The sequence below is a fragment of the Chiloscyllium plagiosum genome, unplaced genomic scaffold, assembly GCF_037043375.1.
Source record: "Chiloscyllium plagiosum isolate Xiang-an unplaced genomic scaffold, Cpla_swu_hap1 HiC_scaffold_42, whole genome shotgun sequence".
NCBI classification, from domain to species: Eukaryota; Metazoa; Chordata; class Chondrichthyes; order Orectolobiformes; family Hemiscylliidae; genus Chiloscyllium; species Chiloscyllium plagiosum.
The window spans coordinates 9,556,436-9,584,281 of record NW_028270180.1 but is presented as its reverse complement, the minus strand read 5'-3'; the positions used below and the strand labels follow the sequence as shown (position 1 = coordinate 9,584,281).

At 42.7% G+C, this 27,846-nt stretch overlaps 1 protein-coding gene across 5 annotated transcripts in view; it reads right to left on the bottom strand.

The window, feature by feature from the left end:
- LOC122542489 (collagen and calcium-binding EGF domain-containing protein 1-like) overlaps window positions 1–27,846 on the bottom strand; it is a 157,549-nt gene that overhangs the window by 41,847 nt on the left and 87,856 nt on the right. For all 5 annotated transcript variants that reach the window (XM_043680263.2, XM_087982191.1, XM_043680264.2 and 2 more), the window contains one exon: window positions 22,823–22,875. In XM_043680263.2, the coding sequence (XP_043536198.1) occupies window positions 22,823–22,875 (53 nt within the window). The remainder of the gene's footprint in view (window positions 1–22,822; window positions 22,876–27,846) is intronic.

Sequence of the window (27,846 nt, the reverse complement as noted above, 5' to 3'; positions counted from 1 at the left end):
TGGGAGAATCAAGCAAATGTGGAATTTGCTACCAGATGGTGTATTCTGGTGATTAGCATAGATGTGCTTGAAGAAAACTTCGATAAAAAAATAGGGTATGCTGATGGGTATAGGTTAGATGAAGAAATGCGGGTTGAAGCTCACACAGACCTGTTTGGTGTAATGACCTGTTTCTGTCCTGCAAACACTGAAAGAGGAGTAATTTTGTTCTTTACACTTTCATGAGCTATGGCTAACACCAGCATATATTGCCCTGAACTGAATGTGTAGTTAACAGTCAACCATGTGACTGTGGTTCTTGAGTCACATGTTGGCAGACTTTCTTCCTGAAAGAACAGTTGGAAAACAGATGGATTTTTAACAATCAACAGTATTTGCCTTAGTCAAATTATTCACTTCAATTTCACCAACTACCACGATGTGAACTCATGACCCCAAAGCTTTAGCCTGGAGCTCTGGCTTGCTAATGCAGTAACATTACCATTATCACCATAAAGACAAGAAAAGCTTAATTTGCCAGAGAACAAGTTGGATTCCAGCAATTGACAAACGAAGCAGAAGCTGTTCTGATAGCACCTCCCAGGGGAATCGGTGTCATGAACATTGTTGCCCCTGTGAGGAACTCCCAAAAACTGTGATCAGGTTGTGATAATTGTCCTATTTTTGAAGCAGCCATGAAACTATATTCATTGGTCAAACCATTCATCAGAACTGAAATACAAGTTAGAAAGCCAGTCAATCAGACAAGTCTGAACAGAACACTCATTTAAAAAAAAAGAATAGAACATCTTATGAGTTCACTACTAAGTTGCTGCATCTTTTTTTGAGTGATCTCCATTGTGTTCTTAAATGTCCTTCGTCCATCTCCAGGCTGTTAGAGAACAGCCTGACAGAACTGCAACACGCTAAGTGAGCTTGCTCTTACATTAACCCTTACATTTATATGATCTTATCCATTTCTCGACTGAGTACCCCTAACAAAAATCTCCTATTAGTCAATTACTTTGACAAAGGAATTTTTTTCTGGTCAACTGTTCTTCACAGAAAGGTAGAAAGGACTTGAATTTGATTTAACGATGTCAGGACTTTTCAAAATCTTCTGCAATTAACAAGCACTTTCAAAATGTGTCCGCTGTTGCAATGAAGAGAACGTGGCAGACAAATTGCTCACAGCAAGATCCTCTATAGACGAACGTGATAAATAACCAGGTGATCTCACTTGATAATGTTAGTGAAGAGAGAAATAATGGCAGAAACTCAGTTGCTCTTCTTCAAATCAGCCTCCACCAGTGGGTCTTGATTTAACATGACATGTGCAGAGCAGCAGTTATTCAGCTCTGCCTTGGAGTATCAAGCTGGATCCCATTGATCTCCCACTGACGTTTCAAACCCACAACCTTCATGATACCTTCACCCAAGCCACTGCCAGCAAAGGGAACAGAGCCAAAGGTTCACTTCATCAAGGAACATCAATTGAAATATTAATAGGGATTTGGATTTTGCTCCCAAGTCGCAATCAAGTCCTGTGGCATTGCAACTGTGGTGCAGATGAGCCAATATTTTTAAAATTTCTTTGCTGTGTATGGTGCTACACATGTACAAAACCTGTCCAATCATTCATTGGGATGTGAGCCAGCATTTATTACCTGTCTTTAGTTGCCCTTTAGGAGCTGGTAGTGAGGTGCCATCTTGAACTGCTGCAGTCATGTGCTGTAGGTTGACCCACAATGCCATTAGGGAGAGAGTTTCAGGATTTTGACACAGTGACACTGAAGGAACGGTGATATATTTCCAAGTCAGAACGGTGAGTGACTTGGAGGGGACTTTGGAGGAGGTGGTGCTCCCATGTATCTGCTGCCTTTGTCCTTCTAGGTGGTGCTGGTCATGGGTTTGGAAGCAGTTATCCTCAGGACAAAGCTGTCTCTTGTGCCTATATTGATTGGTAATCTGGTTCAGATTGGGTAAGTGTAAATGGCGAGATGGATTGGACATGAACAAGGCCCTTCTATCACCACAGTATCCACCTACTTAGCAGCTCAGTTGGGAATTAATGGAATTCACCACACACAAGTGGTTTCGACCACTCCCGTGGCTCAAGCATGCAAGTGTTGAGGTGTTAAGTGAGTCCTCACACACAGCCCGGCTGCCGGATTGTTTGGATTTACTAAAATAAAGTTTACAGCTGGCAGTAAGACGACAGAATGGGTTTACATTTCATGCAATCTAGAAGAAACAAGAGGGGAGGAGAGGAGGCGAAAGATAATTAGGTCTACAATATGTCAACACTGACGAATCCTTGCCTTTACCTATTAACAATGTAAACTGCTGTATTATGCAATCATTTAATTGCATGACAGGCCCAGGAAGCCAGCTTGAAGTTTCACACGCTAATGTGCCTTCTGGCCGAATACAAGTTGATGGAACGCTTCCAGTATACTGCTGGAAACAAGGATATCCAGTTTATCAAACAGCATTTTCCATTCATGAACTGTCATAAATTATCTGCTGTTTTGTACAGCTCTCATTTCAACTTCTGCCTCATCGTCGTGACCTCTTTCCATTCTGGTTTTACTCTCGTCATGATAGCTTCCCTCTGCTTTTATCCGCAATCTTCTTTCCCCCTTGTTTGTGAGCAGACTTTTTCTCAAGGGGTGAGGGAGGGGAGCTTGATGACTGGGCTTGGTGGATGAGAACTTTGCGGGAAAGCTGCTTTGGTTCTTAGAAGGATACAACAAGCTAAAACTTCCTCAGGCCCTGAGCAAAAGGCCTTGGGGGTGGCAAAGTGGCTCAGTGGTTAACACTGCTGCCTCACAGCGCCAGGGACCCGGGTTCGATTCCAACCTTGGGCGACTCTCTGTGTGGAGTTTGCACATTCTCCCCATGTCTGCATGGGTTTCCTCAGGGTGCACCTGTTTCCTCCCACAATCCAAAGATGTACAGGTTAAGTGAACTGGCCATGCTAAATTGCCCATAGTGTTCAGGGATGTGTAGGTTAGGTGCATTAGTCAGGGATAAATGTAGGGGAATGGGTTTGGGTGGGATACTCTTTGGAGGGTTGGTGTGGACTTGTTGGGCTGAAGGGCCTGTTTCCACACTGTAGTGATTCAATTCTATGATTCAAAATGGGCAATTGCGAGTCACTCAGGAAAATGTAACGAGAATGGAAAATGAAATTGTCATTGTCAAGAAGAAAAGTCCGATTTTCCATCCCACGGATTTAACAGCTGGATAAGAGTCTTGCTCATGAGCAGTAGGGAGGCCTATTAACATCTCATTGACACCTAACCTCATCTCATCAATATTCAGTCTGCTGTTTTACAAGGTACCAGTGAGAAACTAGACAGCGCCAGTTTCCAATATGAAAGTTAAAGTTGGGTGCGTGGTAGCTCAGCTCACCCTCTGTCTTCTCCATCCCTCCACCTCAGCCAGAATTCTCCAGCACCTCATGGCACACTTGGTGGGCACTGACTGTCTGCACTCTCCATCACCAGGACTTGGTGTTGGCAAAGCATTACCTCATTGTGGCACATTTCCGCCCAACTATGAGATAGAGTCATAGAGATGTACAGCATGGAAACAGACCCTTCGGTCCAACTTGTCCATGCCGACCAGATATCCCAACCAGACTTTCAATTCATTCAGAAATGTGTTCTTTGTTCCGAATATTGGTGATATTAAACTCCAACATTAACTCTATTTCGCTCCCAACAGATGCTGTCAGCAATGAGTCGTCAAGTCATACAGCATGGAAACAGACCCTTCGATCTAACTCGTCAACACTGACCATGTTCCCAAACTAAACTCGTCCCACCTGCCTGCATTTGGCTGATATCCCTCCAAACCTTTCCTATTCATGTACTTATCCAAATGTCTTTTAAATATTGTAACTGTATCCACCACTTCCTGAGGAAGTTCATTCTACACACGAACTACTCACTGTATAAAATGTAGCCCCTCATGACCTTTTTAAATCTCTCACCTTAAAAATGCCCTAGTTTTGAACTCCCCCTCTTTAGGGTAAAAATGTTTGCCATTCACCTTATCAATGCCACTAATGATTTTATAAATCTCTATAAGGTCACCCCTCAACCTCCTACACTCCAGTGAATACAGTCCCAGCCTAGCCAGCCAATTTTTATAACTCAAGCCCTCTATTCTTGGCAACATCCTGATCTTTTCTGAACTCTCTCCAATTTAATAATTTTCTTCCTATAACAAAGTGACCAGAACGGCACACAGTACTCCACAAAAGGCCTCACAAATATCCTGTACAAGCTCATCATGATCTCCCACCTCCTATGCTCAAAGGTCTGAGAAATGAAGGCAAACATGCTAAGTGCCTTCTTAGTTGAAACTTTATTGCTGGAACAGCACAGCAGGTCAGGCAGCATCTAGGGAACAGGAGATTCGACGTTTCGGGCACAGGCCCTTCTTCAGGAATGGAGTGCCTTCTTATCCATCCTGTCACACAAATTTCTAAGGATGGTGTACCTACCTAAACCTCGAGATCTCTCCCTTCTACAACACCACCCAGGGCCCTACCATTAATGGTTTTAGTCTTGCCCTTGCTTGTTTTACCAAAATGCAATACCTTGCATTTGTCCAAATTAAACTCCATCCGCCACTCCCATTGACCCAATTGATTAAGACCTCTTTGTAATCTTAGATAACCTTCCCTGTCCGCTATCCCACCAATCTTGGTGTCATCCACAAAATAACCAACCATGCCTCTTATATTTTCATGAAAATTGTTTATATAAATGATAAACAAAAGTGGACTCAGTACTGATCCCTGTGGAACACTGCTGGTCACAGACCTCCAGTCCAAAAACAAAACCCTGCACTACCACCCTCTGTCTCCTACCGTTAAATGAATTTTGAATCCAGCTGACAAGGTCTTCCTGAATTCCATGTGCCCTAACTTTACTAATTAGTCTACCATGCGGAATCTTATCCAAGGGCTTTACTAAAGTCCAAGTAAACAATATCAACCACTCATTCCTCATCAATCGTTTTGGTTACTTCTGCAGAAAACTCAATCAACTTAGTAAAACATGATTTCCCTCGCACAAAAGCCATGCTGACTATCCCTAATCATTCCTTGCCTCCCAAAATGCATGTAAGTTCTACCTTTCAGAATCACCTCGAACAACTTACCCACTATTGATGTGAGACTCACAGATCTATAGTTCCCAGGCACCTCCTTACATTCCTCCTTAAACAAAGGTACAACATTAGCCACCCTCCAGTCTTCTGGCTCCTCTTGGTCATAGATGATATGAATATCTCTGCTAGGGGTCATGTAATTTCCTCCTTAACTTTCCACAATGTCCTGGGAAATACTTGACCAGTCCTGGATATTTATCCATCTTTTTAAGACCTCCAGCACTTCCTCTTCTGTAATGTGAACTGTTCTCAAAGCAACAATATTTATCTCTCTGAGTTCTCTAGCCTCCTTTCCTTTCTCCACAGTAAAAACCTACAGTAAAAAAGATGTGCTGAGTTTCTCCAGCATTTTCTATTTTTATTTAATATACCAGCAATGCATTATTTTGATTTTAATGTAATGCCATAATGTAATCCCACCCTAATACCATAATCCTACATTTCCCATGGCTAATCCATATAGCCTACACATCCCTGGACATTATGGGCAATTAAGCATGGCTAATCCACCTTTTACTTTGCAATGTAATTGAATTATTTTCCAGTTCAACAGTTCAATCTGGCTGCAGAGGCCAAGTCATTGAGTGAGTTTAAGACAGAGATACACAGTTTCTTGATAAGTAAGGGGTCAAGGGTTCCAGGGAGAAGGCAGGAGAATGGTGGGAGACAAAAAAACTGCAGATGCTGGAATCCAAAGTAGGCAGGCAGGAGGCTGGAATGGCACAGCAAGCCAGGCAGCATCAGGAGGTGTCAAGTTAATGTTCCTGAAGAAGGGTTATGCCCAAAACGTTGACTTCTCTACCTCCTGATGCTGCCTGGCTTGCTGTGTTCCTCCAGCTTCCTGCCTATGACTGAATGATGGAGCAGATTGGATGGGCTGAATGGTCTAATTCTACTCTGATATCTTATGTTCTTATGGTCTAAGCATGTTTAATAGCCTTCTCAACTTGTCTTCCAAGACTTGAGTACCAATTCCCAAACCTTTGGTTCTTTGAACCATTAAAGCCAATGGTTCTCAATATTCCTCATCCATGGAACACTTAGGTGGAGCAAAAAGATGTTGCAGACTACAACCAGTTTTACTTCAGGCTTTTTTGTTCACCAGCACAAAAATACTCCGAAGAGTGAACACGGAGAATGGTGCTCCTTTTGATGAGACAACGGTGAGTTCATGTCTGGCTCCAAGTGGGAGAGAGAAACAGAGCTAACGTTTTGAGTCTTCGTCAGACTTGAGTTTCAGTCTCATGTTGGCCCCACAGGTGTTGAAAATACCATCACGGCGTTGAACGTGGAAACAGTAACAGAAATATGGAACTTGAAACATTGTCGTTCTTGCTTTCACCTCCAGCCAGTTGGACCATGAGCTCAGAAGCTGGTCCGCTTGTGTGACATAAAGCCAGCTGTGGAGATGAGATTCTGTCCTGGCAAGGTGTTTGTGCATCAGTGACATACATTTCGGTCCAGACCACAGACCGAAAGAAAAACTCTTGGGAACCACCAATGGACCACACTTTTGAGAATCACAATGTAGAAAGACTGAAGTCACACATAGATCAGACCAAGTAAGGGTGGCAGATTTCCTACTCTAATGGGCATTGGTGAATCAGATTTTTTTTACAACAATCAATGATGGTCATAATGACTGAGACTAGCTTTCATTTTCAGATTTATTGGGTGAGTTTGAATTCTACCTGCTGTTCATAGGAGTAGCCCAGGCACTTGGATTACTCATCCAGTGGTGTGATTACTGCACTACCATCTCTCCTGCTTCCTGCATTAACGCTTCCTACATTACAATGCTGATTACACTTTGAAAGGCCTTTATTATTGTGTATTGCTTTAAGGCATCAAGAAAGGCAAGAATGTCTTTATTCCTTCAACCTAACACACCATTCTTGCTCACAACTCTTATCGGTCATAAAAAGACAGTCAGACCATTTTGGGATTGTTAAGCTCTCCCTTCCCTAGAGGTTCCAAGAATGAATGATGTCTCCTGTTAGAGCCATCGAATTCCTCGAAGGCAAATAGATGCCATTCAGCCCATCAAGACTGTACTGACCATTCAAAGAGTATCCCATTCCCCCACCCTAGTGCCCTAATTGTGCATTTCCCATGGCTAATCCATATAGCCTGCATGTCCTTGGATATTATGGGCAATTAAAAATGGCAAATCCACCTAACCTGCACATCTTTGAACTGGAGAGCAGTCCTCAAGCAGATTCATGGTAGGTTGGGAGAAGGGGTTCTTTGTATGTTTATTTAAAACTTCCTTGGATACTTTCATTTCTTAGTTGTGAACCTACTGGGGTGGGAGAAAAAGACCAAATGGATGTTTCATTGATTGGAGCCATGACCAGGTAAGGATTACATGCAAGCAGACGAGGCTACACAAAACTGTGCTAAGGGGGTTGCTGTTCCACACTACAATTCAAGTACAAATGTGCTGTTTTTGGAACACTTCAGCTTCATTCAGAAGCACAGCAATTAAGAAAAAAAGGTGGTTTCCAGTTATTGCAAGTCCACAATAACAACATCCACTTGCAATTAGATACCAGCTTTAATAGTCTAACAGTCATACTATAAATGTATGCAATAAATGTGGAAGGAAATGGTTCTAGCAGGGAGTAATATCTCATAAGTATCCAGTTTCTGCTCTCAAATCTCATTGTTACTGCCTCGTTTTGTATTTCATTCATTGGTGTTGTGTTCCCATAGCATTAGGCTGTCTGCAAAGTGGTACAGTACCACCCTGCCAATTCCCCATGGGAAGAGAACTGTCATCTCTGTTAGCTCAGCTTGTGGCTCGTCACTCTACCGTCTGGAATAGAGTAAATTGCATTTGCTAGAATAAAAGACTGGCTTTAAATAGCACCCTTTCTAACCATCGGACATCTCAAAGTGCTTTACTGTACTTTAGTTAAGTCCTTTCAAAATGTAATCATTCTTGCAATGAAAGAAATGCAGCACTCAGTTTACACACAGCAAACTTCCACACACAGCAATGTGATAACCTGTTATTTGTGATATTTTGTAAAGAATAATTCTTTGATCAGAACGCTGTGGACTATTCCTGCTGTAGTTCTATCCAATGCTACAGGATCTCTTACATTGACTTGTGTAGTTGAGATCTCGGTTTAATGTTTCTTGCAAAAGGTACCTCCTTTCAACACTCCCTCGGTACTGAACCTCCAACAGTGCGGCTCTCCCTCGATACTGCACTGAGTGTCAGTTGGGCAGAAGATGCAAAAAACACAGACCAACAGATTCAAGAACAGCTTTTTCCCCACTGTTATTAGACTGCTGAATGGACCTCTTAAATTTAAAATTTAAATGTTGACCTCACTCTTTGTGCACTTTCTCTGCATCCGTCACGTTGTATTCCTCGCTCTGTTCTATTACCCGAATGCACTTGTATGGGATGATCTACCATACTGCACGTAAAACAGAACTTTTCAATGTACTTCGTTACATGTGACAATAATAAATCAAATCAAAAAGTTTGTCTGGCATTGGACTTGAATGCGAACTGAGCCACAGCTGATACTACAAGTGAGGAATGGACTTGTCTTGAGTCCCAGCTGTTTGAGAGCTAACTAAGTACTTTTGGAGTACAAACACCACTACAGTATACTGAACAATTCGTAAGGCTTCAGGAACAGCGTTGAGAGAACTAACCATGCCATCTGACAATCTTGAATGAATGTGGGTCAAGAGATACCAGTAACTCTGCCCAATTAAAGAGGTTAAAAGCGGGGTGGGAGGAGTCTTTGATGATGATGTTGGCCACCTTTCCGAGGCAACAAGAAATATAGGCGGAGTCAATGGGTGGGAGGTTCTTGGCTGATGGACTGGGCCGTGTTCACAACTCTGTAGCTTCTTCTGGTCCTGGGCAGAACAGTTGTGGAAACTGGGGTATGGAAATACAGCAATAATCAAATCAAATCAAATCAAAATCAATTCATTAAATTGTGACAGTGGCTCCAAGTAACATAACAAAGTGTTCCATCTTGGATCTCTCGCATTGCTGAGTTAGAACACTGTAAGTCTTCAATCCAGAAGGACTGCGGTGCTCTGCATTGAAGACTTGCAGTATTCTGACTCACAAATGCGAGAACTCCAAGATGTAACGCTTTCTCACATAACTTGAAGCTACTGTCACAACTTCATGATTTGATTTGATTTATTATTGTCACATGTACCTAGGCATAGTGAAAAGTTTTGTTTTGTGTGCAGTATAGGCAGATCATACCATACAAAGCTCATTCGATGATAGGACAGGGTGACGAATACAATGCTATGGCTGCAGAGATGGTGTGCAAAAGGCAAGATCAACATCAGATTTGAAATTTGAGAGGTCCATTTAGAAGTCTAATGACAGCAGGGAAGAAGCTGTTTTTGAACCAGTTGGTATGTGTGTTTAAGCTTTTATATCTTCTGCACAATGAAAGAGGTTATAAGCGAGGTGGGACTGTTCTCATATGATGCTGGCTGCTTTCTAAGGCAATGAGAAGTGTAGATGAAGTCAATGGGTGGGAGGTTGGCTTGGCTGATGGACTGGGCCGTGTTCACAACTCTGTAGCTTCTTACAGTCCTGGGCAGAAAAGTTGTGGCAACTGTGCATGGAAATGTAGCAATACCAGCTTTTTTTTAAATGTACTACTTTCAAATAAAGTAAAACTTACCAAGGTGCATCACAAGAACATAATCCAACAAAACTTGAGACAAAGTCATATGTGGAGACATTAAATCAGATGACCTGAAACTTAGTCAAAGAGTTAGACTTCAAAGAGTATTTCAAAGAAAAGATTGGGAGAGAGGTGAAGAGGTTTACAAAACTTATATTTATTTAGTGCCTTTGGCATTATGAAACATCCCAAAGCTCTTCCCAGGAACACTATGAAACATAGCATGATACTTAGCTACATGCAGTGATATTAGGTCAGGTGAGCAAACGCTTGGTGGTCAAAGAAGTCAGTTTGAAAGAGTGTCTTCAAGGAAGAAGGTGAGTTGGAGAGATGGAGAGTTGTAAGGAAGGAATTGCAAAGACTCCTGAAGGCATGGCCACCAATGTTGGAGTGATAAAGATGGGAGATGTTCAGGAGGCATGAGTTGGAGGAGTGCAGGGAGCACGGAGGGTGTCGGGCTGTAGGAGGTGGGGCAAGACCACCATAAAGGATGAGAACTTTAAAATCATGACGATGCAGAGAACATTCCCAGTTGCAGCCATCAGTCATTTTAAACCTTTTGGACAAGGTAAAGGTCAAGTGCAAGTAACTTCACAATAATGAGTCGGCATTATTCTTTTGTCAATGTAATTATTGTGCAACCTAATCAAAAAATCTAAATAAACCCAAATCACTTCCTTCAGGACTGAAGTGTTAACGTCATATAAAGGTGCTGGCAGAAAATCCAGGCAGTTTTGAAAATGCAGACAAATGATGATGTAGGTGTTAGATCTATCACCGACATCATAATTTATTGTAACTTTGCTAACAGGTATTCCTTTGTGCAATAAACAGTCTTCTGTAATCTCGCCCCCGTTTGAGAGTGATTTATTTCCTCCTTGACCTTTTAAGATTTTCATTGTCACATCTATTTAAAAAAGTCCAACACCTGCCTCAAACAATAGCTTTCCAGTTTACTGCTTTGTGGGGGCAGATTGATAAGCAAAACACAAATACATCTGGTTCAGACACCTTCTCATTCACTGAGTTTCATTACTTCCAACAACAATTACGTCAGTAATGATAAAGATGATAAGGGAAAGATGGTGTACGTGCATGTGAATGTGTGTGTGAGACTGTGTTACAGGCTGGGTTTGTGTACACCCCACCATGTGCAAATGACTGGGCGTACATGTGTATGTATGTGCATGTGACTGACAGAGATTGGTATGAGTGTGCATGTATGTGTGACTGCATGTGTATATAAGTGAATGTGTGAGAGATAGATTGTGTGCATGTGACCGTGTGAGAGAGAGTGTGTGCATCTGTATTGTGTGTTTGTGTACGAATGTGACTATGAGAGAGAGACTGTGTAATGCATGTGTGAGTATGATGTGAGAGAGACTGTATGTGTGCATGCATGAGTGTGACTGTGTGCATGTGTAAGTGTGTCTGTGTGAGAGATAGTGTGCAGGTGTGAGTATGACTGTGTGAGATAGAGAGAGAGAGACAATGTGCATGCATGAGTATGACTGTGTGCAGGTGTGAGTATGACTGTGTGTGTGAGAGAGATCGTGAGCATCAGTATGACTGTGTGAGATAGAGACCATGTGCATCTGTGAGTGTGACTGTGTATATGAGACTGTATTCTTGTTTGTATGTGATTCTGAGATAGAGATATAGAGAGAGAGAGACGATGTGTGTGTCTGTATTGTGTGTGAGTGTAACAGTGTGTGTGAGAGAGAGATTGTGCATGTATCAGTGTGACTGTACGAGACAAGAAGAGTGTGTGTGTGCATGTGTAAGTGTGCCTGTGAGAGAGGAAGAGACTCTGTGATTGTATATGACTGTGACAGAGAGGAAGAGGGAGAGACTGGGTGTGTATGTGTGTGTGACTATTTACCTCAATAAAAATAAATCCTACATATTACTCCAGTTAGCCAAACTGACATTGAAATGAATGAAGAAGCAAAAGCAAAATGATTCACTCATATTCCCATTTCACTGTATTCAAACTCAAAATTTAACAAGGTGCCAAAGTGTGCAAATTACATTGTTACACAACTCCATTGCAGCATCTAGACAGAGTCCTTCAGAGCCCACAGGTCTGAGTTCAATATAGCCCAACTGAGGGGATGAATGAATTGGGCATGGGTTCACACTCCAGCTGCTTTCCTACTCATTTCAACCAGGAACATCTCGGGTCCTAGGAATTGGGCTGGAACCTCCTCCATAGGTTGAAATTATGGTCTGACAATGTCATGGCATGTCAATGAAATTTTTATTTGAAATCATGCAGCTAGGCTACATTCAGTCAAATGTTCCTTCCATGGTCCCCACTCCCCAACCACTCCTACCTCCTTCATTCCAAGCGGTCTGTAGATTTTGTGATGTAGCAACTTTTAAAAAATAAACACTTCCATCGAATGTGGGCATCACTGGGTTGTGCTAACATTTATTGCCCATCATTGAGAACGTGTTGCCTTCTTAAACATTTGTGTGTGTTTATTGTGATATCTGCAATGCTGCTGAGAAGGCAGTTCCAGGATTTTGGCCCAGGGCAGTGAAGGAACAGCAGTGTATTTCCATTTCAGGATGGTGTGTGACTTAGAGGGAAACTTGCACACGACGGTGCTCCCATGTATCTGCGCTTTCTATGGGTAAGAGGTCACAGGTTTGGAAGGTGCACTTTGCAGAATGTTACACACTGCTGCCACTGTGCATTTCTAATTAAGTGAAAGTTTAAGTTGTTGGATGGGTTGCTGATTAAGAGGCTCATTGGTTAGCACTGCTGCCTCACAGCGCCAGGGACCCGGGTTCGATTCCAACCTCACATGACTGTCTGTGTGGAGTTTGCACATTCTCCCTCTGCCTGGGTGGGTTTCTTCTGGGTGCTCCAGTTTCCTCCCACAGTCCAAAGATCTGCAGATCAGGTGGATTGGCCACGCTATATTGGCCATTGTGTGCAGGCTAGGTGGATTAACCATGGAAATGCAGGGATAAGGTCTGGGTGGGATGCTCCTTGGAGGGTCATATGGACTCGATGGGCTAAATGGCCTGCTTCCACACTGTAGGGATTCTATGAAGCAGCTGCTCAGGGTGTAGGTTTGCTCGCTGAGCTGTAGGTTTGATATCCAGACATTTCACTACCTGGCTCGGTAACATCATCAGTGGTGACCTCCAAGTGAAGCGAAGCTGTTGTCTCCTGCTTTCTATTTATATGTTTGTTCTGGATGGGGTTCCTGGGGTTTGTGGTGATGTCATTTCCTGTTCGTTTTCTGAGGGGTTGATAGATGGTATCTCGATCTATGTGTTTGTTTATGGCGTTGTGGTTGGAGTGCCAGGCCTCTAGGAATTCTCTGGCTTGTCTTTGCTTAGCCTGTCCCAGGATAGATATGTTGTCCCAGTCGAAATTGTGTTTTTTTTCCTCCGTGTGTAGGGCTATGAGGGAGAGAGGGTCGTGTCTTTTTGTGGCTAGCTGGTGTTCGTGTATCCTGGTGGCTAACTTTCTTCCTGTTTGTACTACGTAGTGTTTGTGGCAGTCCTTGCATGGAATTTTGTAGATGACGTTGGTTTTGTCCATGGGATGTACTGGGTCTTTTAAGTTTGTACGTTTTTGTTTGAGAGTGTTGGTGGGTTTGTGTGCTACTAGGATTCCGAGGGGTCTTAGTAGTCTGGCTGTCATTTCTGAAACTTCTGTCATGTATGGTAAGGTGGTTAGGGTTTCTGGCTGTGTTTGGTCTGCTTGTCGGGGTTTGTTCTTGAAGAATCTGCGGTCTGTATTTTTTGAGTATCCGTTCTTCTTGAATACGTCGTATAGGTGGTTCTCCTCTGTTTTCCGAAGTTCGTCTGTGCTGCAGTGTAATGTGGCTCGTTGGAATAGTGTTCTGATACAGCTTCGTTTGTGTGTGTTGGGATGGTTGCTGGTGTAGTTAAGTATTTGGTCAGTGTTTGTCGGTTTTCTGTATACGCAGGTTTGTAGTTCTCCGTTGTCCTTTCTTTCGACTGTGACGTCCAGCTGCTTGCTCTTGCATGATGGTGAAAGTGGGTACTGCAGATGCTGAAGAGCAGAGTCAAGATTAGAGTGGTGCTGGAAAAGCATAGCAGGTCAGGCAGCATCCGAGGAGCAGGAAAATCGTCACTTTACCATTTCAGCAAGAAGGGAGTTTTCCCCAGAGTCCCACCCAATATTTACCCCCTCAACCAACATTATTAAAACATCGCTGGAATGTTGCAGGGATGACCTTATAGAGGTTTATAAAATCATGAGGGGACATGGGTAAGGTGAATAGGCAAGGCCTTTTCCCCAGCGTTGGGGAGTCCAAAACTAGAGGGCATAGGTTTCAGGTGAGAGGGGAAAGATTTAGAAAGGACCTAAGGGATGACTTTTTGGGCAGAGGGTGGTGCGTGTATCGAATGAGCTGACAGAGGAAGTGGTGGAGGCTGGTACAATTACAACATTTAAAAGGTATCTGGATGGATATATGAATAGGAAAGGTTTGGAGGGATATGGGTCAAGTGCTGGAAAATGTGACTAGATCAATGATATTTGGTCAGCATGGATGAGTTGGTCCGAAGGGTGTGTTTCCATGCTGTATAACTCTATGACTGCAGTCTTTATTATGTATGAGAGCGAGCTGTACACATTTCAAAAATACTTTGTGGGTTGCAAAGCTCTTTGGGTCATCCAGAGTTCATGAAGGTGTTGTGGAAATGCGAGTTCTTTCTGTCATCTCCCTGCTACTGTAGGTTCTGGATTCTGTGCTTGGCGTCCTATTCTGTGGCAGTTGCTCAGCGATATTGGGTGACAATACGCTGTCAGGTCAGTCCACCTTGGGTGTGTGTGTGTGTCCATGCGTGCGTGTATGAAATGTATATATGTATATATATTTATATGTCTGGTTGCTGGACTCTGAGAGAGAGCAAGACAACACTAAGGAGTGATGTGTTTTCAGTATTCATTGCACACCCGATTCTGCATTGGCATGAAAAGCAGTAGCAGGCCATTCGGCCCCTTGTGCCTGTACACCATTCTAGAAGGCTGCTCTGACTACACATTGCGACCTATTTTTGACTCACTGGATCATCAAGAATGTAGCTACTTTGGCCATAAAAACATCCGATGACATGCCTCCACTTCTCTGTCACCAGGTGTTCCATAGAACTGCAAGCTGGTGAGAGGAAATATTTCACCTCATCTTTGTCTTAACCGAACGATCTTTGTTTCTTCAGATGGTGCCACCTAGTTTTCCCACACAAGGGGATGTCCAGATGCAGTTTCGGGGTAGTGATCATTTCATTTCCAGTTGCACATCTTTTCATTTTGCCCTGGTACCCACATAAGTTGCCCTGACACAGAACTTGTGTCCAGTATCAACCTATGATATTGAAAGTGATTATTTGTCTGTTCCAGTGGTTTATCCCTGCAGTAACAACATGACAAGTCGGGGAATACCGTGTTCATCTCAATGTCAGTGACTACAGGGAACAGCCCCACCTAGTGATTCAAAACTAGATGGCACTATGGCTGTTCAACTTGCCAGAAAGTGAAACCTGAATTCATGTAGTGCCTTTGGCTACCTCAGAGATGCACCAAAGCCATATCCTTTTGAAATGTGCTCATAGAATCCCTACAGTGTGGAAGCAGGCCATTCGGCCTATTGAGTCCACAACAACCCTCCGAAGTGCATCCCACTCAGACCCAGCCCACCCTATCACTGCATTTCTCATAGCCAGTGCACCTAACCTGCACATCTTTGGACTGGTAAAAGGTTTGGACCAAATGGGAAAAAAAATGCTGTACTGTCCACTCACATCACAGTCCCTCAACCCTCACAAACAAACTGCGACCTTACCCTCTGGCTTGCTGGGTGCGGCTGGTCAGCTAGTACAATATAAAACCCAGTGTAGTGCTTTGATTGTCAAAAGTCAATAGTTCCTTGCTTTGCACGAAGCAAGTTCCCACAAATGACTAGGCGTAGTGAGATAGTGAATAGGATCTTAATACGGTAGTGTAGGAGCAGAAGTAGGCCACTCAGTCCATCAAATCTGCTCTGCCAGTCAATGAGATCATGTTGATCTGATCATCCTCAAACCACTCTCCTACCTTTTTCTTATAGCCCTTGATTTCCTTACAGATTAAATATCTACCTCAGCCATAATATGCTTAACGTCCCAGCCTCTACAGCCCTCTGCTGTAAAGAATTCCATAGGTTCACTACTCGTTGAAAGAAGAGATTCCTTCCCATCTATGTCCTAAATTGGTGACCCCTTATTCTGAGATTATGTTCCCTGGTCCAGGTGTCTTCCACAAGAGAAAACAATCTCTCAGCATCTATAATGTCAAGCACCTTAAGAATCCTGTATGTTACCTTGTCTATGTTGCTCTGTGTAATCCTCACCACTTAAGCTCCCACCTATTTTTGTGTCATTCGCAACTTGCTGACCATACATTCATTTCTCTCATACAAGTCATTAATATATATTGTAAACAATTATGACCCAAGCACTAATCCCTATGACACTCCACTAGTTTCAGTTTGCCATCTCGAAAATGTACCCCTCATCCCAACTCTGTCATATATTAGTTAGCCAATCCTCCGTCCCTTTTTATATACAGCCGCCAGCACCATGGCCTTTTGTCTCATTAAATAGCAGACTTTTATCGAATGTCTTTTGGAATTCCAAATCTGTTACGTACCCTGCCTCTTATCTCGTTGAAGAATTGTAGGTTTTACAGACTTGATATCCCCTTCATGCTGACTCTGTTTGATCATATTAGTATTTTGAATGTTCTCCCATCACCATCCTGTATAAATACTCTAACATGTTTCTAATGACTGACGTTGAGCTAACTGGCCTATAGTTACCTGTTTTTACGTTTCTCCTTTTTTGAATAAGGGCGTTACATGGGCGTTTTTTTAATTCTCTAGAACATTTCCAGAATCTCCAAATTAGAATCCTCACAGTATGGAAACAGGCCCTTAGGCCCCACAAGTCCACACCGACCCTCCAAAGAGTTACCCACCCAGACCCATTTCCCCTACCCAATATTTACCCCTGACTAATGCATCTAACGCTATGGACAATTTAGCATGGCCAATTCACCTGGCTTTGGATTGCAGGATCCAAATCTAAGGACACTTGGAAGATTACTACCACTGCATCCACTTTCACTGTAGCTATTTCCTTTAATATTCTGGGGTGCATAACATTAGGTCCAGGGATCTATCAGTCATTGGCGGACAAGCAGGAGGCTGGAAGAACACAGCAAGCCAGGAAGCATCAGGAGGTGGAGAAGTCAATGTTTCGGGTGTAACCCTTCTTCAGGACTAGGATTGGGTGTAAGGAGGGGCTGCAGATAAAGGTGAGGGTGGGGGAGGATTTTTGGTGTGGAGGGGGCAGAGTGGGGAGGTAGGGATAGGTTAGCACAAGTAGAGGGTACGACCTGATTGATCACTGGGAGGAAAGCATCTGATTGGAAGCTGAAAGGAAGGGTCAGTTGGAGGAATGGAAGGGGTGGAAAGGGAATTGAGGGATGGGAGGAGAGATTATTTGAAGTTGGAGAACTCAACATTGAGTCCTCCAGGCTGTAGGCTGCCCAGGTGGAAGATGAAGTGTTGCTCCGCCAACTTGTGGTCTGATTCATATTAGTCTTTAGGCATATCAGGTCTGAGGAAGGGTCACTGGAACCGAAACGTTAACTCTGATTTCTCTCCATAGATGCTGCCAGAACTGCTGAGTTATTCCAGCAATTTCTGCTTTAGTTTCCCAAATACTTTTTCTTCAGTGATACGCATTTCCTCTGCCGCTTTTTGGTTGCTTTCTGTGTCTGAAACATTACTCGTGTCCTTTTTTTGAAGACTGATGCAAAGTGTTTCTTCAACACCTCTGCCATTTCGTTGTTTCCCAATATTATTTCTCCGCCTCAATCTCTGAAGGGGCCAATGTTCACTTCAACCCCTCTCTATCTTTTGTGTAAAGAATCTCTTTGTATCTTTTGTATAATAGCACAAGAACAGGAGGTGTTCCATGCTCTCACGCCTATTATTCAGTTTAATTGGATCATAGCCGTTCATTATCTTAATTCCACTGACCCACTTTGTTGCACAATATCCAATGCCCTGGTATCATAAAAAAAAATAACCCATCCAGTGAGTGTAAAATTTTTCCTGATGACACCCCTCAAAACTCTCACTCTCATGTTAAGTTTATGCACCCTCCAGATAAAATAGATCAAAACAAATTTGCACTAATATAGCACCATTCACATCCTCAGGACATCCCAAAGTGAGTCAATGTACCTTTTGAAACGTAGTCACACTCTCCTTTAAAAAGTGCAGATGGAACTGTGATGTACTGTGTTATCCAAAAGGTAATGCATCCAACAAAACATCACTCCACTGGAGGGTCCATTATGATATTTGTGCTGAGGTTTCTGGAGTGGGACATTAACCCACAGCCTAATGCCTCAGTCGGCAGTGCTGTGGACAATGCCATTTTATCTCCAACTACGCAGTCTTCTCCTTTAGGCGTATTAAACACAGCAGTATACAATTCTTTGAAATGTCTGCAATTTTCACAGATAAATTTTGCCTATTGTGTCAATCCCTTGGTGCATTTTAGAAAAGTATTATCACCTAATTTTTTGAATATCATTCACGCCAAGTTTTGCATGATTTCTGATCTTTGATACAATCGACATCAATTTGCAAAGAACTGCCCAAAGTCAGCTGTACCCTGTTCAAAGAAGGAGCAGGATCAAATTCCATTCCCTAATCTCTTATGATTTTATTAAGTACCACTTGACTGACAACAACTCATGGAAGGTTCCTCCCTTTCAGTTTACATGTCAATGTCCTTGGCCAATGATTTGGTTAGTTGCATTGGAGACCAGCATGGGAGCTGCAGAACAAACCAATGTGTTAACAAGCCAATGGGGTACAAGGCCTGTTGCACCATCCAATACAATCCTGGTTGTTCTGTATCTCAACCCTGTTTCTTCACCTTGATCCCTTAACATTTCATACAAATCACTTTGATAGTTTCAGTTGACCTCCAGCCTTGTGTGTTGTTTAGGAAAATGGTGTTCCATACTTACACTCCCGTCAAGTGCTGACCTGCTGCCTGACAGTCGCCATTGTATGCACCTCCTGCCTGACAGAAAAATAAAACTGCATGGCCTTTCAGAATGAGCATTGGGGACTGTTCTATCTGAGAGTAGGGACCAATGGAATTTGGATTGGATCAATCTGATTTTCCAATGTCATGAAAGGCATCTGACAAGGATCATTCCAACGCATGAGAAAATTGTTTTCCAACTTTCAAAATAACTTTGAAGCCAGTGATGCAGAGTGAAAATATTGTCTGGAAGTCATCAGATGTGAAAACAAGTGTCTCATTAAAAAGCTGAAGAAGTTTTGAATCAAGTCTACGATAGAAAACTTGATCCTTTTAGTGAACTATAAATATCACAACAAATAGCCCAGTGTTTTAAACATCTGGCACAGCAACATTTAATCTTCCAATTTTAACTGGAATTCACTGCAAGAAGAAAAGAATTGAACAGTTTCTTCATAAAAGATATCCATGTGTTGTCAATTATTAGAAAGTTTTGACAAATACACTTTTTGAATAAAAAAAAACCTTGCTGAAGAGAGAGAAACATTGTCAAAACTTTTGACCTGGCACTCAATAAAGTCAGGTGAATGGCTAAAATTTGACCGTTGAATTCTAATTTGGATAAGTGTGAGGTAACCCATTTGATCAAAGGAATAAAAAGGCAACTTGTAATTGAAATGAAGGGAAACCTCTGAGTGCTTTGGTGCAGAGGGATCTGGGTATCCTTGTTAATGAATCATAGAAAACTAGTATGCAAGCACAGCAGTAATAACGGAGGCAAGTGGAATTGTGGCATTTATTGCTAAAGGAATAGAGTATTAAAATAAGAAAATGTTGCTGCAACTGTACTAGGCTTTAGTGAGACAGCAGCTGAAGTATTATGTACAATTCTGCTCCACTTAAGGACAATGTAGTTGTCCTAAAGTCAGTTTGGGGGAGGGTCACTAGATCGATTCCAAAGATGAGAGGTTTGTCTTATTGACAGAGATTGAGCAATTTAGACCAATATTTTCTGGAGTTTAGAGGAATAATAAGAAATATGACTGAAATGTATAGGATACTGATGGGGATTGATAAAGGAGATGCAGAAGGAGCGTTTTCTCATGTCGAGCAATCTGGAATAAGAGGTTATAGTTTTAGGATACAGGGTAGAACAAATATGATGAGAAATTACTTCTCCCAAAGGGTAGTGAACCTGTGGAATTCACTCCCCCAGGGTTCAGTGGGTACTGGGTACATTGAGTAAATAGAAGGAGGTGATAGGCAGGTTTTTCATGAGTAATGGGGTGAAGGGCTGTGGGAAGTGGGCAGGGGAGTGGAGTTGAGTCTGAGATGAGATCAGCCATAATCGTATTGAATGATGGAGCAGGCTAGAGGGGCTGAATGGCTGACTCCTTCTCCTTGATATTATGTCTTGATTCTTATCAGGACAGTCACCAAGAATACCAAATTTCAAACAATCACCACAGTCTGTGCTGTAAGAGAAAATAAATTTGTTGACAACTCAACCCTGATTGGGTGAGACATTGCCATGGAGAAAGCAAAGGAGAACTACAGGTTGCCCCAAGCTCCCAGGTAATTCCAAAAAGGCTGGAACAGATTCCTTTTGTTTGTAGAGTAACAGATTAATGAGATGATGTTCTCCAGTTCCATTTGAACAGTGTAGCAGCAAGAGAATGAAGAGGCCAGGCTTGGAAGGAAGGTGAAAGTAGCAAGTGAGTGAAAGTTCAGGATTATTCAAATATTTAATACTTAATACTGCATCACAAGGAGAAATTACTTTTATTATTGACTTCAGTAACTAGTCAGGAGTGTGATGCAGGTTGAAAAGTTTCCACCAATTGTTAAAATCCTCCACATAATTATTACCTTTATAGCCAGTGTTTGCTGCTGCATCACTAGTACTTGAACCTTGAACATGTACATGGTTTAAAAGTCACAATAATGATTTACATTGACTGGTTGCCAGTGTGGGCTTAATCTAAATGTGGAGGCACCGATGTTGGACTAGGGTGGACAAAATCAGAAGTCACATGACACCTGATTATAGTCCAACAGGTTTATCTGAAGTCATAAACAGATTTCAAATAAACCTGTTGGTCTTTAACCTGGTGTTGTATGACTTTTGAGGTTAATCTAAGAGGAAGCCAAATAAATATGAAGGAGAGAGAGGAATAGAAGAACAAGGTGATAGGGTGAGAGGAAGGGGCATGTGAGGAGGTCCGAGGGTACATAGACATTAGTACAGGTCAGTTGGGCCAAATGATCTGTTCCTCAGCTCTGTAATGCAGATAATGTTCTGTGCAATTTCTTGGATTTCCGCATCCTTTAAGATCTTGCCTAATTTCAACTGGCTGTTTTGAAGACAGATAGAGCCCTCGATGAATACAAAGGTAGCAGGAAAGAACTCAAACAAGGAATTAGGAGGGCTAAGAGGGGTCTTAAAATGTCTTTGACAAACAGAATGAAGGAAAATCCCAAGGTGTTTTACACGCACATAAGGAGCAAGAGGGTAGTGAGGGAAAGGGTTGGTCCACTCAAGGACAAAAGGAGGGAATTTATGCGTGGAGCTGGAGGAAATGGGTGAGCTCTTTAACAAATACTTTGCATCTGTATTCACCAAAGAGAAAGACATGGTGGATGGCGAGTCTTGGGAGGGGTATGTTGATATTCTGGGTGATGTCAATATAAATAAGGAAGTAGCGTTGAGTATTTAAAAAGCATTAAGGTAGACTAGTCCCCTAGACCTGATGGGATCTATCCCACAATGCTGAGGGAGGCAGGAAAGGAGATTGCTGGGACCTTGTTCGAAATCTTTGTATCCGAAAGTCACAGGAGAGGTCCCAGAAAACCGCAAAATAGCCAACATTGTTCCTTTGTTTAATTAGGGCAACAGGGAAAATCTGGGAAATGAATCCAGTGAGCCCCTTCATCAGTGGTAGGGAAATTATTGGAGAAGATTCTTAGGAATAGGATATATTCATAGTTGGAAAAATATGGACTTATTAGGGATAAGTGGCATGGCTTTGTGTGGGGAAGGTCGTGTCTCACAAATTTGATTAAGTTTTTTTGAGGAAATGACAATGGGGAGTGATGGGAGCAGTAGATGCTGTCTACATGGACTTTAGCCATGCCTTTGACAAGATCCCTCATGGCAGGCTGATATGAAAGGTAAAGTCATTTGGGATCTTTGGTGAGCTGGTAAGATGGGAATAGAACTGGATTAGTCACAGAAGACAGAGCGCAGCAGTGGAAGGGTGTTTTATTGACTGGAGATCTATGACCAGTGGTTTTCCACAGGGATCAGTGCTGGGACCCCTGTTGTTTGTAATATATACAAATGGAGGAGAATGTGGATCACCACCCTAGTAAATTTGTGGATGAGCCAAAGATTGGAGGAGTTGCAGGTAGTGAGGAGGATTACCAGTGGATACAGTAGTAAGTGGCAATACAAGTGGATAAGGTGGTCAAGAAGGCATATTTTACATACTTGCATGTTAATGAAACAAAACCTGCAACCCATTCTGAAAGATGAAAGACTTAACAGCAATCTAGGTTTGTTCAATATATTGTTTCAGTTGCATGACACTGTAATCTTTTGCTATAAATTCTATGTCTTACAATCCTGCTCCACAGCCACCTGTTGAAGGAGCAGCGCTCCAAAAACTAGTGCTTCCAAATAAACCTGTTTGACGATTACCTGGTGTTGTCTGATTTTTAAGTTTGTCCACCCCAGTCCAACACCGGCACCTCCACAAGAAGGCATATGTCACGCTTGCCTTCATCAGTCAGGACATACAGTATAAAAATTGACAAGTCATGTTGCAGCTGAGGGAGTTTCAGTGTAGCTCAGTGAATAGTGCAGAGCGTACCTTCAGGAATGCATCGACCAAGGACAAATCTGTAACCCTTGCAACATTTCTTCCTGAAAGTAGAGAAACAAAGATTAATATGCTGCATGTTGATTCCATCATTTGCAGTGAAAAGTATTGTTTTGCATGCTATCCAGGCAAATCATACCTTGCTGAAGTACATCAGGGTAATAGAATGGAATAGAGAATATAATTTACAGCTAAAGAGAAGTTGCGGAGAAAGATCAACTCTAATATATGAGAGATCCATTCTGATAACAGCAGGGAGGAAGCTCTTCTTGAATCTGTTAATACATGTTATCAAACTTTTGTATTTTCTGCCTGATGGAAGAGAGTATAACCTGGGTTGGGAGGGGTCTCTGATTATATTGTTTGCTTTCATGAGGCAGCGGGATGTATAGATGGAGTCAATGGAAGGAGGGCTGGGTTTCTGTGATGAACTGGGCTGTGTTCACAACACTCTATAATTTCTTTTTCATGAACAGATCCCTGAATCAAAGTGTCTAGAGAACAGATGATATGGTTGTTAACAATATCTGTGGAACCTTTCTGTGCATATAGTGTTTTCAATCATGTTTGTCAATACATTCTTTCATGAGTGGTGAGCACTCTGGCTGGGCCAGCAGCTATTGTCCGTCCCTACCTGCCCTTGGGAATGTGGTGAGCTGCCTTCTTGAACCACTGCAGTCCACATGCTGTAGGTAGATACCTAGTACAGTTAAGGAGGGAGTTCCAGGACTTTGACACAGTGACACTGATCAGTGATATATTTCAAAGACAGGATGGTGAGGATCTTAGAAAGAAATGTCAAGGTAATGTTTTCTCCTGTATCTGCTGCCCTTGTCCTTCTGTGCTGTAGAAGCTACAGGTTTGGAGGGTGCTGTGGGAGGACCCTTGGTGAATTACTGCAATGCATCTTGTAGATGGTACATACTGTTGCCACCGTGCATGGGTGAGTAGAGAGAGTGAATGTTAATGCAGGTGGATGCCACATTTCCTATGTTACAATGATGATTACATGTCAAAAAATGACTTTCTTGCTTGTAAAGATGTTGGGACATTGTGTGGCTGTGAGAGGTACTGGATGAAATGCAAGTTTTATTTTTCTTGCTCAAACAGAATAGTGCGGAATTTAATCTTGATCTCACTGTTGTGCAAAATTGATGTCAAAACTGTCCAAACAAAAAGGTATGGTTGCTTTCCATAGCAGCAACACCAGATACTGTAGGTGCAGAATTCAGGAAAGTTTCACAAGTGCTTTGTTTTAAAGAAACTGCTCCATCTATCAGAGACAGAGTCACCTTTAGCATGGCAACAGGCCCTTAGGCTCAACTTGCCCATGCCGTCCAGTTCTCACAATTAAATTAGTTCTATTTTGCCTGTGTTTGGTCTATATCACATCCATGTACCTGTCTAAATCCTTCTTAAACGTCAAAATTGTACTCGCCTCCACCACTACCTCTGACAGCCTGTTCCAGGCACTCACCACCCTCTGTGTGAAAACATTGACCCTTTTGTATCTCTCCCATCTCACCTTAAGCCTATGCCCTTTAGTTTTAAACTTCCCCACCATGAGGAAAAGCTGTTGGCTATCAACTTTATCCACATCCCTCTTGATTTTATAGACCTCTATAAGGTCACCCCTCAGCCTCCTACGCTCCAGAGCAAAATGTCCAGCCTATCCAGCCTTATTACTCAAACCGTCTAGTCCAGGCACCATCCGAGTAAATCTTTTCTACACTCTTTCTAGTTTAGTAATATCCTTTCTATAGTAGGGCGACAGGAACTGCATGCAGTACTCCAAATGTGGCCTCACCAATGTCTTGTACAGCTGCAACAAGACATCCCAGCTTCTGTACTCTGATTACACATCCCTGGACACTCTGGGCAATTTAGCATGGCCAATCTACCCAACCTGCTCATCTTTGGACTTTGGGAGAAAACCCATGCAGACACAGGGAGATTGGTGACTGTCTGTGTGGAGTTTGTACAAACTCTGGAATCGCTCACGGGTCCCTGGCGTTGTGATAGGCTGATTTATGAGGATGACTGATAAATGGGTCTCCTGTGAAACTGTACTGCAAAATGAAGATAGACAGTGCATGGCTAAGATGAATAAAAATATTTCTTCACTGGAGCAGAGTCAAACATGCTTTTTGAAAATTCATTCATAGGATTTGTGTTGCTGGCTGGACCAGTATTGAATGCACATCCCTTAGAATCAACCACATTGAGTTGGTCTCGAGTTACATGTAGGCCAGACCAGGTAGGGATGACGGTTTCCTTCCTAAAGGGTATTAGCAAACCAGATCAACAATGGCTTCATGATCGTCATGAGACTTTTCACTCTGGACTTTTGTTTTTTCTGGAGATGGTTGGATTTAAATGGAGGTTCCCCAGAATCTCTGGGATTAAGAGCCGAGTGATAACACTACAAAGCCGTTGCCTCCCCACAGTTTGTGGTTATTAAAGTGTTTCAGGAAGACCCAAGTCACCATTCAGCAAGTACTGAGTGCCAGTGACACCATCTTATCACTGCTGTTTGAAGTTGATCTCTCTCTCCCCACATCCTGAGGAAACAGGGAGAAAGCAAGATTGTAGCAACATCGTAAGCAGCTATTTCCTGTGAAGGCTGTCTGGAGGACTATACCCCAGACCAAGTGGAAAAAACCTTCTCCCCACCAACTGCCACGTTGAATTTGCTGCACTTGGGTTGAAGCTGCAGAATTCTTAGGCTCTCAACACTAAGGTTAGAGAGGGGGGTGGCAGGGTGATGGACACATCCACATTCCTTGTGGATAATTCAAACTGTATGAGTTTGATCATAAACCCTCTACTCTTTTATGGAGCTTGTGTGTCACTAGCAAGGCCCGCACTTTATTGTTCATTCCTAACTGAACTAAATGGCATGTTTGGTCATTTCACAGGGCAGTTGAGAGTTAACATGGTGCAGTGGTAGCATCCTAACCCAGACCAAGAGGTCCAGGTTCAAGTCCCACCTGCTCCAGAGGTGTGTCACAACATCTGTGAGTGAGTTGGTTAGAAAATTAGGTTAATGAGAAAGTTTTTCTTCACAAAAAGAGTTAACTATATTGCTGTGGTTCTGGAGTCAATGTCGTCCAGAACAAGTAAGGATAGTAGGTTTCCTTGACAAAGCTCATTAGTGAACCAGATGGATTGTACATTGAATAGTTTTCTTGGTCACCATTACATTTCACATTTTCATTTATTGAACTTAAATGCCTCCAGCCACCATGGTGTGTTCTGAACCTACGTCCCAGAGCTTTAGCCTGGGTCTTTGGATCATTAGTCCAGTGATACTACCATTATGTCACTGTCTACTGAGGAGATGCCTGTTGATACCCATTACCTAAGGGGAGGTGATAACCTCATGGTATCATTGCTGGGCTGTGAACCCAGAGACTCAGGCCATCTTCCAGGGACCCAGGTTCAAATCCCACTGCAGCAGATGGTGGAATTTGAATTTAATAAAAATCTGAAATTAAGAGAGTAATGATTGTCAACTGTTTGGGGAAAAAAAACCATCTGGTTCGCTAATGTCTTTTAGGGAAGGAAATCTGCCATCCTTACCTGGTCTGGTCTACATGTGACTCAGACCCAATGTGGTTGACTCTTAACTACCCTCTGGACAGTTAGGGATGGGCAATAAATGCTGCCTAGCTATTGACACCCTCATGCCATGAATGAATTTTAAAAAGCCCTGGACTGAGTTACTGGATGCCTCTTTGCACATGTCTTACCGAGTTGATAGAAGCAGATTGGGAAACAAATTGAATCTAAAGATGAGTTGGACAAGTTACCTATACCTATTGTGATTCACCAATGTCTCAGCTGGTTGAACCTGTTGGTAACATCTGCAGGACTCAAGGAAACCCCATTCTTCACATTTTGGCTTTTTCCCTTTGGCCCAACATTGGTGTCCATGCCTTCAGCTACCTTAGGCCCAAGTTCTAGAAATCCCTCGACCCTTTTGCCTCTCTCTCTCTCTCTCTCTTTCTCTCCCCTCCATTAAAACACTACTTTAATAAACACTGCCTAACCAAGCCTTTGCTAACTTGACCACAGTGGCTCAGTGTCAAATTTTTATCCCTCTGAAGTGGCTTGAGACATTTTATTTTGTTAAAGGTTCTATACCAATGCAAATGGTTGTTGTTGATGAGGACTCTGAAAGGCACCAGTTAGAGTTCCCTTGTGTTATGTAGCTCACTGATAACGCTAGGAATCATCTTGTGGACAATGTTACAATGTTAAAAGCTCTATATATGACCTTGAACCCACTCCACAGAACCAAGTTAGCAACAACCAATGTAAAATGAACTTTAAAAGCATCTAAAAACTATAGGCTCACGAGATAAGAACTGCTCTAAAACAGGCAATTTCATTGAGGAAGCAGGTGACAATAGCTTTAGTTAGACAGCGGTGCACTGGGCTGGGCTGGAAGGTTTGCTAGCGAGGTTGAAGTGAAACTGTGTCACTGACATTTTGTTCCCTATATTAAAGTTCCTCCAGCAATCAGTGATGTCCACTGAAAGCCATACCTTGCCCCTGCTACTAATCTCTCCCCCATCCCCTCCCATCTGACCCCTTCCCCTCATCCCACCTCCATTCAGCCCTTGGCCTGAGATGTACAACTCGCCATCAGGCTCTCTGGTGCAGTACCATCAACAGCCACTATACCTCCTTGGCGCTGATGGGCACAGAGAGAGGCGTTGACCCTCAAATGGCAAAGAGACAAGAATGGGCAGCCCTCCAACTGCAGAGCCTCAAAGTTCGGGGTGGGTCACTTCCATCCAGTGGAGAGTCACCACACCTTAGGCAAGGGGTACGTTTGAGAAGGAGAATCCTTCATGGTAACCTCCATCGGTGTGGGAATGGAACCCATGCTCTTGGTTTCTCTCTGAATTGCAAACCAGCCATCGCTAGAAGAGGCAACAGTGGGCTTTCACTGCATCTTCAGCCAATGTGTGAAGCCCTGCAGTCGAGTGAGGTAATGGTTCCGAAAT